The following is a 24,577-nucleotide window of genomic DNA, read 5'->3' as shown; positions in this document are numbered from 1 at the left end:
GTAAACTTCCCTGTGAATCTCGGATGAAGGGCAGTGTTATTTTTTTAATTTTTCTTGGCATGAGCTCAAATCTCCCAGGAACTTAGGAGTCTGGCTGCTGGCCAAAGGGAACTCACTAACTCCAGCATCCTGTTCTTGCAGTGGCCAACCTGGTAGACTGTCCCTGGGCATGGAGTTTCTGCTATCACCCCCGAAAAGAAGAGCCCTGCTGGATCAAGCCAACGTCCCATCTAGTCCAGCATCTTGTACTCACAGCAGCCAAACCAGATGCCCCAATGGGAAGCCCAGAATCAGGACTGGAGTGTAGCTGGCATTCAACCATCCCACCCACTCCCCCCCCCCCCCCCGCTGCTCTGAAGGTTGCCCAGAAAGGTTCCTTCTCCCTACAAATATATGCTGGAAATGTAAAGAAAAAGAAGGTACCTTTTATCATATGTGGTGGAATTGCAGTGTAACTTAAAAAAATTCTGGGAAATGATATTTAATGAAATGAAAAAAATGTTTAAAATAACATTTCTTTAAAAAAACCAGCAGCTTTTTTATTAGGAATTATAGGTACTGAGATTCCAAAAGACCAGAGGAAACTATTTACAGTGGTGCCTCGCAAGACGAAATTAATTCGTTCCGTGAGTCTTTTCATCTTGCGATGTTTTTCGTCTTGTGAAGCACGGTCCGTCGCAACTGCACCTCTTCAAGCGGCTTTAAGAAAAAAAGGAAACAAACTCGCAAGACGTTTTCGTCTTGTGAAGCAAGCCCATAGGGAAAATCGTCTTGCGAAGCAACTCAAAAAACGAAAAACCCTTTCGTCTTGCGCGTTTTTCGTCTTGCGAGGTACCACTGTATGTATAATACAACGGCCGCTCAGATGCTGCTAGCCCAGAGATGGAACGAAGAGACAACCCCAACCAAAGAAGAATGGCAAAACAAGTTGATGGACTATGCCAAAATGGCAAAGTTAACTGGGAAGCTCAGGAATCAAGAAGGCAGAAATTTTAAAAAGAATGAGAAATGTTTATCACATATACCGTATTTTTCGCTCTATAAGACACACTTTTTCCCCTTCAAAAATTAAGGGGAAATGTGTGTGCGTCTTATGGAGGGAATGCAGGCTTCTTGGCTTCAGTGATAGCAACGCGAAGCCTCTGAAGCACAGAGGGAGAGCTCCGCCCGCGCTCTGGAGGCTTTGCGTTGCTTTCGCTGAAGCCGTGTGAAGCCTCTAGAGCACAGCGCGAACTCCCGCTGCACTCCAGAGGCTTCAGGCAGCTATCCGCAAGCCTTCGGAGCGCAGCAGGAGTTCCCGCCGCGCTCCAAAGGCTTGCGGGTGGCCGCCTGAAGCCTGCACACCGATCCCTCTTGCTCTCCAGGCTTTGCTTCGCTGGATAGGCGCTGCACAGTTTTCCCTCTCTGCACAGCGCCCCTTCAGCGAAGCGGGAGAAATGGAAGGGGTTCCGTTTCTCCTGCTGCTTCGCTGAAGGGGCGCTGAGCAGAGAGGGGGAGAAATTTTTTCCCCCTGTTCTCCCCCTCCTATGGTCTGGTGCATCCTATGGTCCGGTGCGTCCTATAGAGCGAAAAATACGGTATACAAAATCATTGTAAACAGGTCAAAACATTAGCACGATTTTAAACACACTTGTAACGTAACAAAATGTATAGATAACTTAGGAAGATGAAATGCTGTATGCTGTTGATATGCAGTTGAAAACAGAGTCAAAAGGACCCATGGAAGGAATGGGGGGAAGTCAGGAGATTCAGAGTAATCTCAGTATGTGGATTTTGTATGGTGTTTTGGGTGTATGCTTATTTTCTTTTTTCTCTTCCCTTTCCTTTTCTTTCTTTCTTTTTAAAAATCAAATAAAAAGATTATACAAATAAATAAATACACTGCTTGGCAACAGCTCTCCAAGAATTCAGATAAGGTTCCCCACACCATCAGCCCTGCCGGAGATGCTGGAGATTGAATCCGGCCCTTTCTGCATGTAACACTCCCCACCTGAAATCCCCGAGAACTGCTGCCAACACTGAACCAGATAGTTGCAGTTTTTACAACCCACTAAGGAAGGTAATAAAATTCAATAAACAGTAAAAGTCAATTGAACATTTGTTAAAAATCCAATTAAAACTTTTCAGTTTGATTATACAAAATTGATCCAGTGACACCAGTTTTTGGAGCTCTGATAGTCACAGGCACTCAGTTGCCTCCTAGTGCCCTCCGCCAGGTAATTACACCACCCACACCACAGAGGTGGCTACTGCCCACTTAGGGAACCACTGGGTTAGGGTCCTAAAAGTACGTTTCCGAGCAAAATTCGAAGTGTTGGTGCTGACCTTTAAAGCCCTAAACGGCCTCGGTCCAGTATACCTGAAGGAGCGTCTCCACCCCCATCGTTCTGCCCGGACACTGAAGTTCAGCTCTGAAGGCCTTCTGGTGGTTCCCTCCCTGCGAGAAGCAAAGCTACAGGGAACCAGGAAGAGGGCCTTCTCGGTAGTGGTGCCCACCCTGTGGAATGCCCTCCCATCAGATGACAAAGAGATATACAACTACCAGACTTTTAGAAGACATCTGAAGGCAGCCCTGTTTAGGGAAGCTTTTAATGTTTAACAGACCACTATATTTTAATATTTTGTTGGAAGCCGCCCAGAGAGGCTGGGGAAACCCAACCCAGATGGGCGGGGTATAAATAATAAATAATAATTATTATTATTATTACTAAACAGATTGGACACACTGCGCCCTGCTTCCCCCTAGAGACCCAGCTGCATAGAAGAAGAAGAGTTTGCTTTGCACCCAAGGAGGTGGCTTACCTGTGAGTCCAGCTCCTGCAGCTCCAAAGAGCGACCCCATAACAGCCATCCCGGCCACTGAGCCGAGGGCAGCAGCCCCAGCGCTGCCAATGATCGCCGTCGCTCCTGTTGCCACCAGGGGGGCAGCCAGCCCCCCTGTCAGACCTGAAAACAGAGGGATGCTGTTTCAACTCCTGGCAGAGGGTCGAGGGAAGGGAACCTCAGACCTGGGAGCAAAGTGCAGATCCCCAGGCTCGGTTGGCAGAGAGTGAGATTCTTTAGTCTCAGGGTCGAGGGTTTGAGCCCCACGTTGGGTAAAAGAGTCCTACACTGCAGGGGGGTTGGACCAGATGATCCTCATGGTCCCTTCCAACTCTAAAATTTAGGATCCTATGATTCTCTGGCCCTTGGGAGTCTCTCTTTCCCAGGCTGCACACCCTCTCTCCTAAACCGCTGAAGTCATTAATGCTGCAGACCAAAGCTCAAAATTCGAAAAAAGAATTTCACCAAAAAAAAAAAAAGAAACTTTTGTCCAAACTTTGGTTATTAGACTGGGAAACAAAAGACAAGAAGAAGAAGAAGAAGAAGAAGAAGAAGAAGAAGAAGAAGAAGAAGAAGAAGTAGTAGAAGTAGTAGTAGTTTGGATTTGATATCCCGCCTTTCACTCCCCTTCAGGAGTCTCAAAGTGGCTAACATTCTCCTTTCCCTTCCTCCCCCACAACAAACACTCTGTGAGGTGAGTGGGGCTGAGAGACTTCAAAGAAGTGTGACTGGCCCAAGGTCACCCAGCAGCTGCATGTGGAGGAGTTGAGACGCGAACCCGGTTCCCCAGATTACGAGACTACCGCTCTTAACCACTACACCACAAGCTTGTTAAAGCCTCAATGACACACTGGGCAATAGATATAGGACACAATATAGATTTTAACCTCTGGGAAAACTCTGACTTGAAGTTTAAAGCATGTAATTCTTTGAAGAAGAACTACTTGAAAATGATTTGCAGATGGTATTTAACTCCGAGTGGGCTTGCTAAGATGTATCGTATTTTTTGCTCCATAAGACACACCAGACCATAAGGCGCACCTACTTTTTAGAGGGGGAAATCAAGAAGCCTGTCCGCTTCTCCCAGAGCTTCTGGGGCTGCCGAGGGAAGCCCGGGTTCCCCACCCCCCACCCCAAGCCCCAAAGAGCAAAGAAGCCAAGACAGCGACCGGGATCCATCCCGCTCGCTGTCTCGGCTTCTCCCATAGCCGCGCACAGCCTCTACAGCGTGGAGCTTGTGTGCGGCTCTCGGGGGCTTTTCCTGCCTGCCCCCCCCCCGCATTCGCTCCATAAGACGCACACACATTTCCCCTTACTTTTTAGGAGGGAAAAAGTGTGTCTTATGGAGCGAAAAATACGGTATAAGACTGGATCAGATAAGTGCTGGAGATGCAAAGAGTTTGAGGGAACATTCTTTCATATGTGGTGGACTTGTAAAAGGGGGAAAGAGTATTGGGAAATGATTCATAATGAATTGAAAAAAAGTTGTGATTTCATATTGTAACCGCCCTGAAACCTGTGGGTATAGGCCAGAGCAATATACATATTTAATAAATAGTAACTCCATCGTAACTCTGCCTTCTTTCAATGCAGGGACGGGGAACATTTGGCCCAGGCATGCTGCTGAGCGACGGTTCCCATCATCCCTAACTATTAGCCATGCTGGCCAAAAGGGGACTGGTGGGAGCCTGGAGTCCATCAATATCTGGAGGGCCACAGGTTAACTAGACTGGGTCTGGAGGAGCAAGTGGGTCACATGAAGGTTAGAAGCCGGCTGCCCCTAGCTGGCGCGGACAATAGATGGGGGCGCGGTGTCACTCACCTATTACTGTCCCCCCACCAACAGTTGCCAAGCCGATCAACAGGTACCTCTTCAACCTCCTGTTTTTCTCTTTCTTCTTCCGCGCAGCTGCGGCCGTCCTGGCGGTGGCAGAAGAGATGGGAGTGAGAGTCGCAACAGTACCTACACTTCGGAACTCCCTGCCTATTGATATCAGGCAGGTCCCTTCATTGAACTCTTTTCGGCACCTTTGCAAACTGGTCCCCCCCTTCTTTTAAGAAAAGGGCTTTCATAGTGCTGCGCTGCTTTTGCCCTCTGTATTTTAACACACTTCGTTTGGTTACTTTAAATTGTTTCAATTCTATTAGAACTGGATTGCTTTTTAACTATTATCTATTATGTTGTTGTTGTTTTTTCCCGAGATGTGGGTGGTGCTGTGGGTTAAACCACAGAACCTAGGGCTTGCTGATCAGAAGGTCGGTGGTTCGAATCTCTGCAACAGGGTGAGCTCCCGTTGCTCGGTTCCTGCTCCTGCCAACCTAGCAGTTCGAAAGCACCTCAAAGTGCAAGTAGATAAATAGGTACCGCTCTGGCAGGAAGGTAAACGGCGTTTCCGTGCGCTGCTCTGGTTCGCCAGAAGTGGCTTAGTCATGCTGGCCACATGACCTGGAAGCTGTACGCCGGCTCCCTCGGCCAATAAAGCGAGATGAGTGCCGCAACCCCAGAGTCGGTCACGACTGGACCTATTGGCCAGGGGTCCCTTTACCTTTACCTTTATTCCCCTTCCAGAGCTACAATTCCCAGAGTGGCTAACTGCCCATCCCTCTTCCCAGGGAACTATGTATTTTTAGCAACCTGTGTGGCTTTAACTTGTGTAATCGGGGGTGAAAGATAGGGAATAATAATAATAATAATAATAATAATAATAATAATAATGCTTAATTTTTATGGCTGAAAACAGAACCAGAAATCATAATGGTGATAAAAGAACAGTACTGGCAACGCTTACCTTGAAAATCCTTCCTAGCGATTTGGCAGCTTGTGTAGTGAAAACAGCAGCTATTAAAATATGTACACAGGCAATTTCCCAGAAGACCAATAACAGCAGCTTAAAAGTATTTGTTTAAGGGAACAACCCTGCACCTCTGGCTGGCAGCTGATTTTTCATAGGGACCAGACTTGCAATTGCGCAAGGTTTCAAGGACACCTGTGGCAAAGGGGTTCTTAAAACCCTTCCCAGCATGAGGACGTAAACGTTGTGGTTGGTTTGTTTTTTAATGGCTACTAGCCACAGTGGCCACACTCTGCCTCTACACAGCTGGAGGCAGCAATGCTTCTGAATACTAGTTGCTGGAAGCCGAAGGAGGGGAGAGGGTTCTTGGGGTGTGATCCCTACTTGTGGGCTTTCCAACTGGGGCATTTGCTTGGCCACTGGGAGAAGAGGATGCTGGACTAGATGGTCCACTGGCTCTTTGGATGTTCTTAAAAAAGAAGTCTCCTTCCTTGGAGGTCTTTAAGGAGAGGTTGGATTAGGAGAGGAGATGTCATAGATGCTTTAGTTGAGATTCCTGCATTGCAGGGGGTGGTTGGACTCTAACCCATGGGGTCCCTTCCAGCGCTACGATTCTATGGTTCTATGAAAGCATCTAGAAGGGGAAGAAATGGAGGCAGTGAGAGATTTTACTTTCTTGGGCTCCATGATCACTGCAGATGGTGACAGTAGTCATGAAATTAAAAGACGCCTGCTTCTTGGGAGAAAAGCAATGACAAACCTAGACAGCATCTTAAAAAGTAGAGACATCACCTTGCCAACAAAGGTCCGTATAGTTAAAGCTATGGTTTTCCCAGTAGGGATGTATGGAAGTGAAAGCTGGACCTTAAAGAAGGCTGATCGCCGAAGAATGGAAGCTTTTGAATTATGGTGCTGGAGGAGACTCTTGAGAGTCCCATGGACTGCAAGAAAATCAAACCTATCCATTCTGAAGGAAATCAGCCCTGAGTGCTCACTGGAAGGGCAGATCGTGAAGCTGAGGGCTCCAATACTTTGGCCACCTCATGAGAAGAGAAGACTCCCTGGAAAAGACCCTGATGTTGGGAAAGTTGGAGGCACAAGGAGAAGGGGACGACACAAGGAGAAGGGGACGACAGAGGACGAGATGGTTGGACAGTGTTCTCGAAGCTACCAGCATGAGTTTGACCAAACTGCGGGAGGCAGTGGAAGACAGAAGTGCCTGGCGTGCTCTGGTCCATGGGGTCACGAAGAGTCGGACTAAATGACTAAACAACAACAACATGAGAGCATCTCTGGGGAAACAGCCTTACTCAGATTCCTCCTCCTCTTCCTCCTCTTTCAGGCACTCAAGAAGACGCTCCTCCGAAGCTTCCAGTTCTGCCGGGGGAATCCTCAGCAGCCAGGTGATGTGGGAAAGGAGCACCCTTGCCCGGGCGTCGTAGGTGCCTGGAAGGCAAGGAAAGAGCCAAAGGCCATCAAATGTGGCCGGTCAGTGTATTTCCCCCCCTTAAATTTTATTTATGCTTTTCAGATCTATGCATTTCACTAATTTTACAATCATTACAGCATTTCAAAACCTGACTTCCTTCCCCCTCTTTCTGCGGTTCCTTAGATTTGTTTTTAAGATCTTCTGCATATCCAAATTAACGCAATTTGCTCATTTATTCATCTTTTTAAAATATATACTCTTATAAAACTGCAGGTTATTACAATAAACCTGCCAGTGCTCTTATCTCTTTACAATTTATCTGTAAATATTCAATAAAACATTTCCATTCTTTTATAAAAAAATTGTTATCTTGATTTCTTATTATTTCGGTAAGTTTCGCCATTTCTGCATATTCTATAAATTTTCTTCCTTTGCTGGGACTTCTGCTTTTTACCATTTTGGGGCAAGTAACATTCTTGCCGCTATGGTAGCATACATGAATAAGTTTTTATACAATTTAGGTAGTTCTGTCCCTATAATTCCCATCACTTTCCGTTCGACGGGATGGCATGATGAAATTTCCCCAATGAACTGTTACCAGAACGCCAAAACCCCCATACCTAGACAGGTTTAGCCCACCCAGTCTTTTGCCTAAGGCAGTAATGGGCAGCCTTCGGCCCCTGGGGCAAACCAGGTCCTGTTTGTTCCTGGACATTTAAGCTAGGACCAAGAACCAGCAGAAAGCCAGTGCAGTACAGTGGTTAGGGCAGTGATTCGCAAAGATTTTCGGGCCACCACCTGCTTGGTTCCATAAACTCATCCCCAGTCCCCTACCCATCCTTTAAAAAAAAGCATTATTCAGAACAGCAGTTTGCACAAGCCACTAAGGAAGAAATTCAAAACAATAACAATTCATTGCACATTGATTCAAATCCGATTGAAACTATTTAAGGCAGAGGGCCTACTCAGTAGCTATGCCCACCCTGTGGAACGCCCTCCCATCAGATGTCAAGAAAATAAATAACCGCCTGGCTTTTAGAAGACATCTGAAGGCAGCCCTGTATAGGGAAGTTTTTAATGTTTGATGTCTTATTATGTTTTAATTTGTTGGAAGCCACCCAGAATGGCTGGGGTAACCCAGCCAGTTGGGCGGCATATTAATGATAATAATAATAGATTAATTCAGCAAAACTGATTAACTTGATGCCAAATACTCAAAGTCTGATAGTCATTTACACCTCCAGTGCCCCCTTGCAGCTTCCTTGCCTCTTATTGTCTGCCAAGGTAATCCTTATTGCTCTATAAGACTCACTTTTTCCCTCCTAAAAAGTAAGGGGAAATGTGTGTGCGTCTTATGGAGCGAACGCAGGCTGCGCAGCTATCACAGAAGCCAGAACAGCAAGAGGGATTGCTGCTTTCATTGTGCAGCGATCCCTTTTGCTGTTCTGGCTTCTGAGATTCAGAATATTTTTTTTCTTGTTTTCCTCCTCCCAAAACTAGGTGCGTCTTGTGGTCTGGTGCGTCTTATAGAGCGAAAAATACGGTAATCCCCACTTTGGGAACCATTGGTTTAGAGCATGCATAGGCAAACTCGGCCCTCCAGATGTTTTGGGACTACAACTCCCATCATCCCTAGCTAACAGGACCAGTGGTCAGGGATGATGGGAATTGTAGTCCCAAAACATCTGGAGGGCCGAGTTTGCCTATGCCTGGTTTAGAATGTTGGACTACGGCCTGGGAGAGGCCAGGGTTCAAATCCCTCTCACCTGGCTATGAAGCTCATTGGGTGACCTTGGGCCAGTCACTGCCTTTCAGCTTAACCTACCTCACAGGGTTGTTGAGAGGATTCAATGAGGAGGGGGGGAACCACGTACAGGGGTACCTCGGGTTACATACGCTTCAGGTTACATACGCTTCAGGTTACAGACTCTGCTAACCCAGAAATAGTACCTCGGGTTAAGAACTTTGCTTCAGGATGGAAACAGAAATTGCATAGCAGCGGCGCAGCGGCAGCGGGAGGCCCCATTAGCTAAAGTGGTGCTTCAGGTTAAGAACAGTTTCAGCTTAAGAACAGACCTCCAGAACAAATTTTCTTAACCAGAGGTACCACTGTATGCCAGTCTGAGCTCCTTGGAGGAAAAGGTGGGACAGAAACGCAATAAGCCACATGAAATCACACCACATTTCTATGAAATCATTTCCAAGACAGTTGTCCGCTTAACAGTTTTATATTTTTGATAACAACTCAGAGGAGAAAGGGGGTCCTCAAATCTCACTTACCGTCCTTGAGAGAGAAGGACACAAGATCCTAGAACATAAGAGGGTGGGGGGGGGGGAAGAATGATGAGAACATATTAAAAAGGGAAGCCCTTTAAGTGCAGGCTTCTGAACATGCACGGAAGTCTCAATTTAAAATGTACTTGATATTTGGCATTGATGTGCAGCATAGTGAGCCATAACCCCTGCAACCAACAGCTAATCCCTTCTCTGAGAAAGTGGGGGCATGCAAAATAAAACGAAAAAAGAAGGTTGTGTGCAATTTTATTCTCATGCAGGATAGGCTAATTTAAGGTCGACGGATGCTAAAGTCCTTCCTTGCAGAGTTAAAACTTGCTTCCATAGGAGGTGGCAATGGCCACCAATTTCCATGGTTTTAAAAGAGGACTGGGCAAATCCATGGAAGAGAAGGCCACTAGCCACAATGGCAATATTCTGCCTCTGACTGCGAGTTGCTGAGAACCACATGTGCTGTGTTCGGGTCCTGCTGTGGAGGTTCTTGTTGGGGCATCTGATTAGCCACTGTGAGAACAGGATGCTGGCCTGAATGGGTCATTGGCCTGATCCAACTTCCTTGGCATATCAGTGGCATAGCTGTCAACTTTTCCTTTTTCTTGCGAGGAATCCTATTTGGAATAAGGGAGTTTCCCTTAAAAAAAGGAAAATGTTGACAGCTATGAATATCGAAAGGATCCATTGAAGGTGGAAAATCTGAAATCTGTGGTAGCTCAGGACAAAACAGCTGCTCAATGGTGCATGCGCTAGTTATCTCCAGCTTGGACCACTGCAATGCGCTCTACGTGGGGCTACCTTTGAAGGTGACTCAAAACTGCAACTAATCCAGAATGCAGCAGCTAGACTGGTGACTGGGAGCGGCCGCCAAGACCACATAACACCGGTCTTGCAAGACCTACATTGGCCCCCAGTATGTTTCCGAGCACGATTCGAAGTGTTGGTGCTGGCCTTTAAAGTTCTAAACGACCTTGTTCCAGTATACCTGAAGGAGCGTCTCCACCCCCATTGTTCAGCCCAGACACTGAGGTCCAGCTCTGAAGGCCTTCTAGTGGTTCCCACACTGCGAGAAGTGAGGTTACAGGGAACCAGGCAGAGGGCCTTCTCAGTGGTGGCACCCGCCCTGTGGAACACCCTCCCATCAGATGTCAAGGAAATAAGCAACTATCTTACTTTTAAAAGACATCTGATGGCAGCCCTGTTTAGGGAAGTTTTTAATGTTTAATGCTGTATTGTTTTTAATATTTGGTTGGTAGCTGCCCAGAGTGGCTGGGAAAACCCAGTCAGGTGGGCGGGGTATAAATAAATCACCACCATCAAAATCATCAGAGGGGACCATTCAGAGTAGTTCAGAAACAAGCTAAGCAACCACTTGGCTTATGCATTGTTAATTATTTTGGGGAAAGGCCAGCTTTTTCTAACAAGAGGTCAGAAGCTACATTACTAAAAGCTTGCAGATGTCCATCTTGAATAAAATCAACTGCGTATAGCTAGAAAACCAAATATTTTTTCCTTCTCGCTTTCTCTCTCTTTAAAAAGCATAGCAACTTGTCTGCAGATTACTAAAGCGCAAGTAGGTGGAGGATCTGCACCACAGATCCTTCTGGTTAATAATAATAATAATAATAATTTTTATTTATACCCCACCCTCCCAAGCCAAGGCCGGGCTCAGGGCGGCTAACAAGCAATAATAAAAACAATTTGAATGAATACAACTTAAAAACAAGATTAAGTTAAGTCAGGCTCAGCAGCAGCAAATTTTTGCCAAAGCATTATAACCTTTTCTCAACTTCTTCACAGTGGTGCTAAGCAGAGAATGTGGATATGGAGATGGAGTCGAACCTGTTAGGATATAGTTCCATTCCACCTTAAAAGGAACAGGCATGACTGTTGTGTGTCACATGCCTGTTTACTTCCAGCACAGGCTTGCTGGGAACTTCTGTTTGTATATTGGTCTTGCTTTATCTGCTGTTTGCTTGAACACGAAGGGAAGCAGACATGTTTTTCCTTTGTTCCTGAACTATGCTGAATAAACGCCTGTAAATAATGCTTATACATGTCTCTGTCCGCCACTTTCGTTGTGAGAAGATTTATTCACTCTGCTGATAGAGCGTGCCAAGTCTCTAAAGTTATCTGAGGATTATGTCGCTGTTTGATGCTGTTCCAAGGGAGACCGGAGTTCGCCCGGCTGCCGGCCGGTGGCTGGAGCCAGCTGGGGGCCTGCCTGATGCCCCCGTCTCCCCGGCAGTATCCCAACAGAACCTACCTGTGTGATGATGCTGGGGTCGTCTTTCATGAGCGGCTCCTTCAAGAGGATCTGCGCAAAGGTCTCCGTCCCTTCGCCCCCCAGACCACCGACAAACGCCAGCATGGCAGGGAGGACGGCATCTGAAAGCTGCAGCCATTCCACCAGGCTCTCCACAAAACCCGTCCTGTACGGCCTTCAAAACATATACAACAAAGAAGACAAAGATGGTAAGCAAGCAGGGCCCAAGCACAAAAGCAACTCTCCCCTCCTGCCCTTTCCAACAGCTGGTATTCAGAAACAGCATTGTCTCTGACTGCAGAGCAGAGCAAAAGCCATCCTGGCTAGTAACCATTGATAGACCTCCATTAATCTTCTTTTAAACCTTGTTTTCCCCTGCTCTGGAGGGTAGGACTCGAACCAACGGCTTCAAGTTACAAGAGAGGAGATTCTGGCTAGCCATCAGGAAGGACTTTCCGACAGCAGGAGCTGTTGGTCAAGTGGAATGGACATCCTCGGGAGATGGACCCTCCTTCCTCAGAGGTTTTTAAGCAGAAGTTGGATGGCCATCTGTCACGGATGCTTCAGTCAAGGTTCCTGCACTGCAAGGATCCCTTCCAACTCTACAATCCTATGATTCTATGATTCATCCAAGCTGGTGGCCATCCCTGCCTCCGGTGGCAGTGAGTTCCACAGTTTAACTCTCTGCTGTGTGAGGAAGGGCTTTCGTTCATCTGTCCTGAATCTCCCAACACTGAGCTTCATTGGACGGCCCAGGTTCTAGTCATACGAGAGGCAGAAAAGCTTCTCTCTATCCAGTGTTTCTGTGATGCGTATAATTTTACAAACATACATATATATATATATATATATATATATATATATATATATATATTAGTTTTTTAACATACCATTTTCAACAGTAATTAAACATACTTTTACAACTTATTCAATTTTTTGACTTCCGTCAGTCCTGCCTGAAAATTTTCCAATCTAATCTCTTAGTATACATTTCTTACTTTCCCTATTACATTTAAAACTCATAACCAATATCTCTATTCTTTATCTACTTTGTAACGCTTCATAAATGTCTCCTTACAAAACTTCTTGTAGTCCCACTAGCGTAATTTGTTGATTACAGTTGCTCTTCAAATAGTTCATATACTTCTTCCAATCTTCTGTAAATCTCTGGTCCCGAAGGTTTCGAATCCTTCCTGTCATTTTGTCCAATTCTGCATAGTCCATTAATTTCGTCTGCCATTCTTCTTTCATAATTTTACAAACTTCTATCATGTCGCCTTTTCCTCGCCTTTTCTCTAAACTAGAAAGCCGCAAGCAACTTTGAGGAAACAACCTTTCCTCAAAGGAGTCGCTCCATCTCCTCGATCATTTGAGTTGTCCTTCTCCGAAGCTCCTTCTCCCCTCATTATTTTCGCAAACCTGCGAAAAAGGTGAGGTGCGGAGATGACAACGGCCTCAAGTTCACTTTGGGGAGCTTCCTGGCGGAGTGGTGATTCTCCCCAGCCTATCGCATGGGCAGCCAATGTGGTGCCTCCCATTAAGTTGCAGACTACAACTCCCATCAGGGACGCGGGTGGCACTGTGGGTTAAACCACAGAGCCTAGGGCTTGCCGATCAGAAGGTCGGCGGTTCGAATCCCCGCGACAGGGTGAGCTCCCGTTGCTCGGTCCCTGCTCCTGCCAACCTAGCAGTTCGAAAGCACCTCAAAGTGCAAGTAGATAAATAGGTACCACTGCGGTGGGAAGGTAAACGGCATTTCCATGCGCTGCTCTGGTTCGCCAGAAGCGGCTTAGCCATGCTGGCCACATGACCCGGTAGCTGTACGCCGGCTCCCTCAGCCAATAAAGCGAGATGAGCGCCGCAACCCCAGAGTCGTCTGCAACTGGACCTAACGGTCAGGGGTCCCTTTACCTTACAACTCACATCATCCCCCTCCATGCCATCAGGAGGAACGAGCACAGAACGGAGCAGAACCTGCATTCTCTCCTTCGTTCGAGTGCCTACCTTTCCTCTTCCTCGGGAAACAATGATGCCAAAGAGACAGCGCAGAGGGCCGCGTAGGCAAACTTCCCCGGATCGCCCAGCTGCCGGCCCACGCATTCAGACACCTCCTCCTTCTCCAGCTGTGGCTGCACCAATCTTCCCCAGGGCCTCCACCGCTGCTGGCGGTTGGCTGCCATTTTCACCAGCTGCTGCAAAAACCAGAGATATGTACAGGGAATAAACATGCAAGAGAATATACATATACATACACATACAAATATACAGTTGTACCTTGGTTCTCAAACGTAATCCGTTCCAGAAGTCCGTTCGACTTCCGAAAACGTTCAAAAACCAAGGCGTGGCTTCTGATTGGCTGCAGGAACTTCCTGCACTCAAGCAGAAGCCACAACAGATGTTTGGCTTCCAAAAAATGTTCAAAAACCGGAAAACTTACTTCTTGGTTTTTGGCGTTCAGGAGCCAAAACGTAAGAGTACCAAGGTAGTTAAAGCTATAGTTTTCCCAGTAGTGATGTATGGAAGTGAGAGCTGGACCACAAAGAAGGCTGATCGCCAAAGAATTGATGCTTTTGAATTATGGTGCTGGAGGAGACTCTTGAGAGTCCCATGGACTGCAAGAAGATCAAACCTATCCATTCTTAAGGAAATCAGCCCTGAGTGCTCACTGGAAGGACAGATCCTGAAGCTGAGGCTCCAATACTTTGGCCACCTCATGAGAAGAGAAGACGCCCTGGAAAAGACCCTGATGTTGAGAAAGATGGAGGGCACAAGGAGAAGGGGATGACAGAAGACAAGATGGTTGGACAGGGTTCTCGAAGCTACCAGCATGAGTTTGACCAAACTGGGGGAGGCAGTGGAAGACAGGAGTGCCTGGCGTGCTCTGGTCCATGGAGTCACGAAGAGTCGGACACGACTAAACAACAACACCACCAAGATGTTCGAGAACCAAGGTACGACTGTATCTAAAACTTTTCTCTATCCATGCCACGGGTAGAGTCCTGGAGGTGAGGCAACCCTAATACATAGAGAGACCTCTACTGGGTCGATGCATTTGACAAGCTGTGGGCCCCCTTTATGAATGCTAATATTACTGGGATAAAGGTGCTGTCCATCTGTACATGAGATTCATTTTTCAGGGTCTTGCTGGTGGAACTGGAATCTGCCTCAACATCAACCCAACGTGCTGTCCACGCTGGGCTGCAAAGGTCTCAAAAAGCGCACCTGTGCTCCAGAACAGCTATGGGATTACAGAGCCTGTTTTGTACTACGTTGATTGCTTTAAAGCTGTCAATAAACTTTCTTCCATATAGCTGCAATGGAGAAAACTACGCATTGGCTGACATTTCAATAAGGACATGCCTTTATTACACATATAGTGGAACTGTCAATTCCAAGACAGCCATCGTCACGAGCCTGCCAAATCTGACAATCAAATCACACTAATATTCTTTCTTTATGTGAAGACGACTTTTAATCTCAGTGTTTTTCCTTTCATGACCTGGATTTTCTTACTTGATCCGGATGTAACTGTGCTTATTTTAGCTATTTGTTTTGTGTGTGTTCATTTCCATCTGTTGTCATAATTGTTCTCTGTTTTATATACATTATAAAATGAAATTTTAAAAACTCTTCACTACCTCCCCACAAAAAACCCCAATTTTCCTTAAAAAAAAAAGAAGACTTGTTCTAGATCTCATAATTATAGTAGAGCAGATTTTGATTGAATGTTGGCAGAGGCTTCTTGATGGCTCGAGCGTTTTGATGGAACCAGTGACTTTACAGTTTGTCTCACCCTTGGTGGCGGTCTCTGAGCAGAGCGGCCAGACAGATTTGGCACAGGTTCGTGATCCAATAAATGAAGACTGCAGTGATGTTGGCCCCCTCCCAATCTATGAATTCCAGACAAGATGCTCAGCGGGGTCTTGGCTGACAAGGCAGCATGCAAGCAAAGCATTTTAAAACTGACAGCATGGAACCTACATAGCCCAGCTCAGTCTATCTTCTCCTCTTAACAGGGAGTAAGGTTGTTGTTGTTATTAAAGATTATTATTTCTTAGAAATTATACACCACACGGTTGCAAAAAAATAAAAGGTTTACAAAAACGATAAAACAATAACATTATCAACAAGAAAAATCAACAATAATTTAATACTTCCAAAAAGTTAAAGTAAGGTAAAAGGTAAAGGGACCCCTGACCGTTAGGTCCAGTCGTGACCGACTCTGGGGTTGCTGCGCTCATTTTGCTTTATTTGGCCGAGGGAGCCGGCCTACAGCTTCCGGGTCATGTGATCAGCATGACTAAGCTGCTTCTGGCGAACCAGAGCAGCGCACGGAAATGCCGTTTACCTTCCCGCCGGAGCGGTACCTATTTATCTACTTGCACTTGACGTGCTTTCGAACTGCTAGGATGGCAGGAGCTGGGACCCAGCAACGGGAGCTCACCCCGTCGCGGGGATTCGAACCGCCGACCTTCTGATCGGCAAGTCCTAGGCTCTGTGGTTTAACCCACAGCGCCACCCGCGTCCCAAAAGTTAAAGTAACTGTAGGCTAAAAAGAAGTTGAAACTAGCATCAACTTTTTAAATATCTAAAACTCTGGAGAGCCGCTGCCAGCCAGTGTAGGCAGTACTGAGCTAGATGGACTGATGGTCTGAGTCCGCATAAGACAGCTTCCTAAGTCCACTTCCTCTGCCCAGGTATGCCTCCTTTTACAGACCAACCTTCCTGCTTCCTGGAGAGAGGCGACCTTGAGCATCCCGCAAGCTCCTATTTCGTTTATTTTCATTCTGCTCTTTTTTTTTTAACGACCTCCCAGTTCTTGACATTAGCCTGAAGGACAGCTTTGCGTCCTGATAACGCAAACGTCGCCCACAGTAAAAATTAAAAGGTGTGCCGCAATCTCGCCTGTGTGTACACACACACACACACACACACACCCCTTTACGGCATCAAATCCAAACAGAGGGAGTATTGTGCAAGGACTTGAGACTGACTTCAATAGCCTGCAAAACTCTGTTCCTCCACGGCTCTGTATTTCCCTCCTTCTATCGAAATATTTCCAGCGGTATCTGAAACCCTGCGGAGCAGCTGCCAGCAGGTGCAGACAATGCTGAGCTAGATGGACCAATGGTCTAGCTTCTATGCAATTTGGGGGCCAGAGTTGACCCCCTGCCTTTCAACCAAGCAAATTATAAACCCTTCGGCCTGTTCATCACATCACCGGAGGGAAATATGTGCGGTATCAAGGAGCTTCCTTGTAGCCTCACTACTGATTACTAGGGACTAGTCACATCATTGCGATTTTTAAATTTGGAGTTGCGGGAGAGGCAAACGCCAAGTGGTGGCTGGTGCCCATTGGGCAGGTGGCAGGGAGGCTGGAGTTTGCGCCAGAGCCAATGACAGGTAGAGCAAAAAATTTCTAGTTCTGTCCCCTTCCTCCGGGTGAGCATTGTTAAGGGCAGTACTGAGATTAAGGGCCCTTTTAACCCCCAGGGAGTGGGCAAATAAAAGTTCCCTGCCACTATTTAGCTGCCCCTAGCAACACAGAAATAACATTGAAAGCTGTCTTATACAAACATTGGTCAGTCTAGCTCAGTACTGCCTACACTGACTGGCAGCAGCTCTCCAGGGTTTTAAGTAGGGAACATTAACAGACTACAGTGGTACCTCAGGTTAAATACTTAATTCATTCCGGAGGTCCGTTCTTAACCTGAAACTGTTCTTAACCTGAAGCACCACTTTAGCTAATGGGGCCTCCTGCTGCTGCCACACCACCGGAGCACGATTTCTGTTCTCATCCTGAAGCAAAGTTCTTAACCCAAGGTAATATTTCTGGGTTAGCAGAGTCTGTAACCTGAAGCGTATGTAACCCGAGGTACCACTGTACTGGGAGATGCTGCCCTACCAACTAAGCTACAGCCTTTCCTAGTTTGTCTTGGAGGGAGTTTTTTGATCACCTGCTTTTGAGGCACGAGGGTGGCTATGAGCAATTGTTGTTGTTGTTGTTGTTTAGGCTACTCATGTGATTTTGAATTTCTTTAGTGGGGGAGGGATCGGGGCCAGGAGGAAGAGAAGTGAAAGAGGAATGTATACTGTAAAAGGAGGGGAGGAAATCATATAACCTCGTGAAATATGTCCCATGGCTTCTCGTGATTAGCTGTAATAAATCTGTTCCCATCCTTTAAGGCAGGGGTGCCCAAACTTTTTTCAAAGAGGGCCAGATTTGATGAAGTGAACATGCATGAGGGCTGACCAAAGTTGTTGTGCTTTTTTTACGATTTTAACCCAAACTTGCTGAGCGCTTTGAAGGGTACTGGACAATTTCACGAACCAGAAGCCACCAGTGGCTACTAGCCACAATGGCTATGCTCTGGCTCCACGGTCAGAGGCAGCAATGCTAATAATAATAATAATAATAATAATAATAATAATAATAATAATAAATTATTATTTATACCCCGCCCATCCCAGTTCAAAAACCGGGCTCAGGGCAGCTAACAACAAATTTAAACCACTTTTAAACACTTAATTATAAAAGCAGCATAAAATACAGTATAAAAACATGAATACAGTGGTACCTCGGGTTACATATGCTTCAGGTTACAGACTCTGCTACCCCAGAAATAGTACCTCAGGTTAAGAACTTTGCTTCAGGATGAAAACAGAAATCGCGCGGTGGTGGTGCAGCAGCAGCAGGAGGCCCCATTAGCTAAAGTGCTGCTTCAGGTTAAGAACAGTTTCAGGTTAAGAACGGACCTCCGGAACGAATTAAGTACTTAACCCGAGGTACCACTGTAACAATAAAATTCAAAAATCAAAAATCAATTAGATAATCCCCAGGGCTAGCTGGCTGAATTGGTCCTACTTGGGCCAGCGAGGAGGTCAGGGGAGAATTAGCTGTGGGGTCTCAGAGTGGGTGATCTTCATAAAAGGGGACGGGGAGGGAAGGGAAATAAAAGATGAGGCTGAATTCAAATTAAAGGCCAGGCGGAATAGCTCTGTCTTACAGGCCCGATGGAGGGAGATTAAATCCTGAATGGCCCTAAATTCTGAACACCAATTGCTGGAAACCACAGGACGGGAGGGAGCTCTTGCCCTGCTTCCGGGTTTCCCATAATGGGCATCTGGTTGGTCACCAATGAGAACAAGATGCTAGGGCATTGGCCGGATCCAGCAGGATCTTCTTATGTTCAGGCACAGCTGAAACTGACAGCTCTTTCCTTTCACCTTCAAACAAAATGGAAAAGATACAGTGGGCTGAAGGTACCTAGACATAAGAAGAAAGGGGGTTAAGCCCCATCACCAGCCATGTCAGGATGAGATTGTGCCTGTGGCCCATTGCAAAGCGTGGACCAGCATCTAGGGCAGACCCTCCAAGCGCCCCTATTTTCCAGGACGTCCCTGATTTAGAGAAGCCGTCCCGGTTTCTGATTTGATCCTGGAATGTCCCACTTTTCCTTAGGATGTCCCTATTTTCATTGGAGGAACGTTGAAGGGTATGGAGTTATCCAACCCCATAGCCGTCTGAAGGCAATCCTGTATACAGAAGTTGCTGTTTTTTAAATGTTTTCATATGTGATGGAAGCTGCCCAGAGTGGTTGGGCCAACCCGGTAAGAAGTGTCGGGTTTAAATAGCAAAGTTATCATTATTTTCATCGAAGAAATGTTGGAGGGTATGCTAGGGCAGGAAGAGTGGCTGGGGTAACCCAGCCAGATAGGTGCAGTATAAATAAAATTATTATTATGATGATGATTATGATTGTCTTCTCTGGGGTGCAGCGGTGATGTTCAGAGTAGAGTGGGAGAAACTTACAATTCCCCAAAGGGCGGAACACATCTTAGCTGAAGTTCTAATTACAGGGTTTTAAAATTGTACGTGGGATTTCAGTTATATAGCAGGTAAAAAGGGGTTAGGGGGTGGGGGCTTCTGAGGAATTTATTCTTCATATGACAATAGCAGTGACTGAAAGCACGCTCCTATTTTCAGCGGTGAAAAGTGTGCCAATACCACCCCCCACCCCCAGTCCATGAATCACCCTGTCCTATCCATGCCTTCGTTTTATTTTTTAAAAGATTTAAGAGGGGCATTGTGTCTGGAGCCATCCATCTGTCCATCATGTCCGCAGCAGAAAATGGAAGGGTAGAAATTGAAGGTGCTTGCTTGCTGCAGACACCATATAGTGATGATCAATAGGGACTAGTCACATCATATTGCTTTTGTTTAATATACAGTGGTACCTCGGGTTAAGTACTTAATTCGTTCCGGAGGTCCGTTCTAAACCTGAAACTGTTCTTAACCTGAAGCACCACTTTAGCTAATGAGGCCTCCTGCTGCCGCCACACCGCTGAACCACGATTTCTGTTCTCATCCTGAAGCAAAGTTCTTAACCTGAAGCACTATTTCTGGGTTAGCGGAGTCTGTAACCTGAAGCGTCTGTAACCCGAGGTACCACTGTATATATCTATCAATCAATCAATCAATCAATCAATCTTTATTACGGTCCAGAGACCCAACAAATCGTTACAAAGCAATGCACAATTCATACAGCCTACCTCCAGTTTAAACAAGCATTTTGTTCAAAAGATAGGGATCACTGGTTCTTGCAACCACTGATAAAAACTTTGCCACTGCTAATGTTCTAGCGTTTGTCCGGTCTTCCAGTAGGAACCTGACATAGTGAGCCTCTGATTTTCCTGGGAAAGTATCAGCAAGAGTAGTATCAGTTCAGCCCTGGCTTGCTCATATTTTGCACAGTGCAGCAAAATATGTTTTATGGAATCGATGTCTTGAGCACATGAGCAAAGTCTGTCCTGGTAGGGAACTCCTCTCAACCTGCCATCCAACACTGCAGAAGAAAAGACGTTTAGTCTGGCTTTGGTGAAAAGCCTTCGATAATTTGGTACCGTCAGGTTTTTAATGTATGTTAACTTAAAGACATACTGCCAGCAGACTACAGACTGCGTGTGATCGAGATCGCAAGTCACTGTGTGCATTATCCCATAATCTTTGCTTTAACGTCTTTAGGGCGCCTTCATAACCCAGGTAATACAGTTGGGGGGGTGACAGACCGATAGAGGTGGCTTTTCTAGCCATGGTTTTCTGCCATTTGCTGACAAACTCCTCATTGGTCAGGTGTTGGTACAAACCCTTCCCTAGATCAAACACTGAAATCCTGAGCCAATGTTTTATTAATATATATATTGGGGGGGGGGTGTTGGAAAGAGAAGCTCACGGAGCAACCTGCTGACTTTTGGAGCCTCTTACTATTTATTTTTATTTTATTTATTTACTGAATTTATGTACTGCCCTATACCCGGGGGTCTCAGGGCGGTCCGCAGAATAAAATCAAGATACAAAACCACGAAACACATAATAATAATAATAATAATAATAATAATAATAAACAACCCAATAGCCCTGTCGGTGGGAACAAGAATGCTTTTGCATTTACACTAGCATGTCGTGAAACTGATGCAAAAAGAGGGGAGCAAAATTATTGTATTTTTTGTTTTTTAAGCCCCACCAAATGCAATTGGTAAATACCATTTGAAACCCACCAGCACTCCCCTTCTTTATCCATCCTAATATTGGGGGGAGGGAAAGTCTGCTTCAGTCCAACTTTTTTGGGGGGGGCAGCAGAAAGCCACGCCCCCACCCCTTAATTTTTTAAAAAGGAAGTTTCCCCCCACTCCACCCCGCGTCTAAATCCTCTCCCCTCTGCCTCGAAACCCCACCTGGCCGTCCTCGAGGTGGAAAACGGCCGCATCCGGACTCCCGACTCGTCCCCGCCTTCCCCGCGACGTCCGCCGGCCGAGCGATCACTCCAGTCCGAGGCTTGTAAAAGCCGGCTTAGGCCCCTCGTACGCCGACAGCTGCGCCAGAGCGCTACTCTGAGAGGGCAGTTCCGGCAGGAGGCTGGCGTAAGAGGCACGCGAGGGAGCGGGAGGCTGCGCAAACTTCGTAGCAGCGGACGGAAGGCGAAAGGCTCTCAAATCTGGACTCTAGACTTGGAAGCGCTGACTTTGCCTTCCGATAGTTTCATTTTTGGGTGGGTGGAGCTTGCAAAAAAGGCAAAAACCTGCCTCTCATTTCGGGGAAGGGAATTCTCAGAGGGGGTTGCCCAAGATTGCAAGAGTTTGGAAAAGTTTTTTGAAAAATATATTTTAACTAGAGAAATAAAAACAAAAATATATTTTAATAAAAATATATCTTAAAAATAAATATATAAAAATATATAATAAAAACAAAAATATATTTTAATTCATATGTATTTTAATCCGTAATCTGCAGATTAACACGTTGCACAGTCCTCCTTATTGAATGTTTATTTAATGTAATAGCGTGTTTTTCAAAAGTATAAGCTGCATGGTGAAAATATGCCTTTACATCGATGCATCACTAAAGATGATTTAATAGTCCCTATACATGTTTAATATGTTTATGGAAATTGCCATTACGTTTCCATAAATCATTAATAAATATAAATATTGCTGTGTAAGTGTTAAATCACAACCTAATCGTGCTTCAGAGTAGGAAAGACTTTTATATTATTTTCCCTTTCTCTCTTCCTCATTTTTTAATTTAATTTAATTTTTAATTTAAGAAACAAATAATCTATCCTTTTCCGGAAGTCTTCTTTTTCAATTTATTGCGTTAACCGGATTCCAAGTAAAAGGTTAAATACTTAGACGACGTCCCCCACCCGATAATAATGGGATAAACTGAGCTCCCTCTTTAAAAACAGCAGTGAGGAACCTTTTTCAATCTGAGCCACATTCTTTTCATGGGAAGCTTCCGGGGGCCACATGTCAGCAGAGGGAGGAGTAATAATAATAATAATAATAATAATAATAATAATAATGTATTATTTATACACCAACCATCTGGCAAAAGCAGGCCCAGTAAGACAGGCTTGAGGGGCCTCCATTTGTTTTCTGGGCTTGAAGTTTGGCACAGGATGGTGATGTTAATCTAGGGGGGTTTGTGATGTGCCCATATAATAACTATATGGAAATATCTCGGGAATAACCCACACAGGTCCATAGCTGTCAAGTGTCCCTTATTTGAAGGGACAGTCCCTTATTCCAGCGCCATGTCCCGCTGCTGTCCCTTATTGATGGATGTCCCTTAAATGTCCCTTAAATGATGTCCCTTAAATTTCAAGGGAAGCAGCTCCTCTCCCTCCCTCCCTGCCGGCCAGGGCGGAGGGAGGCTCCAACTGTGTTGCTTGGCTGTGTTGCTCACCCAATAAGGAGTCTAAGAACGACTGGGGGGGTGGAGCTTGCATGCCTTGTGTGTGGCTAGTTAATGCAAGCTGAGGGGGTTTTTGAATGCTGGACGCCATTTTGTTGCACGTGCTGCTGCAAACTTTGCAGTGCAAAGCCAGGCCGGGGAGCCATCTTAAGTTGAGGCTGCATAGGCCTTGTGGTGCATGTGATTCAGATTCTATTCAGTTGAACCTCTGGTTACAAAGTTGGTTGGACAGTGTTCTCGAAGCTACCAGCATGAGTTTGACCAGACTGCAGGAGGACAGGAAGACTGGAGTGCCTGGAACAGGTGAGGCTGCAGGTCCCTTATTTTGGCTGCTGATCCCTTATTTTCAAGGCTGCTGGTCCCTTATTTTCAAATCTGTAAGTTGACAGCTATGCACAGGTCTGTCCGTCCTCTAGCCAGCATTGCTCTTCTCTGGCAGACAGATTTCTTTTTTAAAAAAATTATCATCCTACCATGGTGAGATGTGTCGCATACATTTCTATTTAAATCACAACCATTATTTTTAATTGTTCACCTGCAAATAAAGGAGCGTGTGGAACTTTCTGTGCAAATCTGCCGCCCCACCCCCCATGATGTGATTCCTCATTTTCCCAATGCAGAAACAGTCACCTTGCCTATATACCATATTTTTCTCTCCATAAGATGGACCAGACCATAAGACGCACCTAGTTTTTTTAGAGGAGGAAAACAAGAAAAAAAAATTCTGAACGAAACAATGGATGAATGATTTTTGTGGTTCATGCTGTGGCCACGGACATGTGATCTGATGGTGAATTTGGGGTGACCCATTGCCAAAATCCTGAGGATCCATGTGGATCCGTGCTTTGTAACCACATTTTTGCACCATTGCAGGCCCACACAACAGTGGATGCGTGATTTTTTTGGTGCAGGCTGTAGCCATGGACATGCTATGTGATCTGACGGTGAATTTGGCGAGACCCAATATAAAAATCCTGAGGATCCATGGGCTTTTACCTCCCCTCTCCGAGGCAGCCTCCGCTAGCCTCCCTTATCTCTTCCGATCCCACCGATCAGCTGTTTCCTTTCAACACTCCCTTCCCTCTTGTTTGCCTTAGTGTCTTTTCCTTAGCTGGAGCAGCTTTTTGCTCCTCCTTTCCTTCTAATTTCTCTCCTTATTGCTTTAGTCTTCCTGTTTCCCCCCTTTGCAAGTTTGCTGTCTTTACCTCCCCCCTCCCAGGCAGCCTCCTTTATCTCTAGCGTTCCTTATCTCTCTCCCCCGATCGACAAAGGATCAGCGGCTTTGTTTCAACACCCACTTCCCTGTTTAATAAAAAAAAGCATGATCTGCTTTTCGCCCCTGGGGAATTCGGCTCCAGGGACCACGCATTCACTCCATAAGACGCACAGACATTTCCCCTTACTTTTTAGGAAGAAAAAGGTGTGTCTTATGGAGCGAAAAATACAGTATGTGGCCCTTCACAGACTCTTCTGTCTATAAACCTCACCAGAATCCAAACCAGAAAGGTTTGGGGTTTTATTTTGCATGTAGAACGTCTCAGGTTCAGTTCCTGGCATCGCCATCTGAAACCCTGGAGAGCTGTTGCCAGTCAGTTGCAATGCGAACCTCATGCATAGGTGCTGGATGTGGCCCTCTGCGCTTCTCCATTTGGCCCTCAGGGCCTTCCCAAGCCACATACTCCACCCTCCCAGGCCATGCCCCTTTCCAGCCCTGCTTTGCACCC

At 45.9% G+C, this 24,577-nt stretch overlaps 1 protein-coding gene and 1 long non-coding RNA gene across 3 annotated transcripts in view; both read right to left on the bottom strand.

Moving 5' to 3' along the window:
* TMCO4 (transmembrane and coiled-coil domains 4) overlaps nt 1-21,643 on the bottom strand; it is a 44,436-nt gene extending 22,793 nt beyond the window's left edge. Inside the window, exons 1-7 of one of the 2 annotated variants that reach the window (XM_083628700.1) lie at nt 21,335-21,643; nt 13,604-13,791; nt 11,600-11,774; nt 9,325-9,352; nt 6,926-7,061; nt 4,646-4,743; nt 2,803-2,946 (exon numbers count right to left, since the gene is read on the bottom strand). In XM_083628700.1, coding sequence (XP_083484826.1) covers nt 2,803-2,946; nt 4,646-4,743; nt 6,926-7,061; nt 9,325-9,352; nt 11,600-11,774; nt 13,604-13,779 — 757 coding nt within the window. In that variant the 5' untranslated portion in view covers nt 13,780-13,791; nt 21,335-21,643. The remainder of the gene's footprint in view (nt 1-2,802; nt 2,947-4,645; nt 4,744-6,925; nt 7,062-9,324; nt 9,353-11,599; nt 11,775-13,603; nt 13,792-21,334) is intronic. The other variant, XM_083628701.1, reaches the window with a different exon arrangement.
* Nucleotides 497-981, bottom strand: LOC310769630. The gene is made up of 2 exons (XR_014551758.1): nt 836-981; nt 497-584 (listed from the first exon to the last, which is right to left on the bottom strand). It is a non-coding gene; the product is annotated as an uncharacterized lncRNA (long non-coding RNA).
* Nucleotides 21,644-24,577: the final 2,934 nt, after the last annotated feature.

The sequence above is a fragment of the Podarcis filfolensis genome (assembly GCF_964270895.1).
Source record: "Podarcis filfolensis genome assembly, chromosome: 8".
Classification (NCBI taxonomy): Eukaryota; Metazoa; Chordata; class Lepidosauria; order Squamata; family Lacertidae; genus Podarcis; species Podarcis filfolensis.
This window is presented reverse-complemented; position numbering and strand designations above follow the sequence as displayed.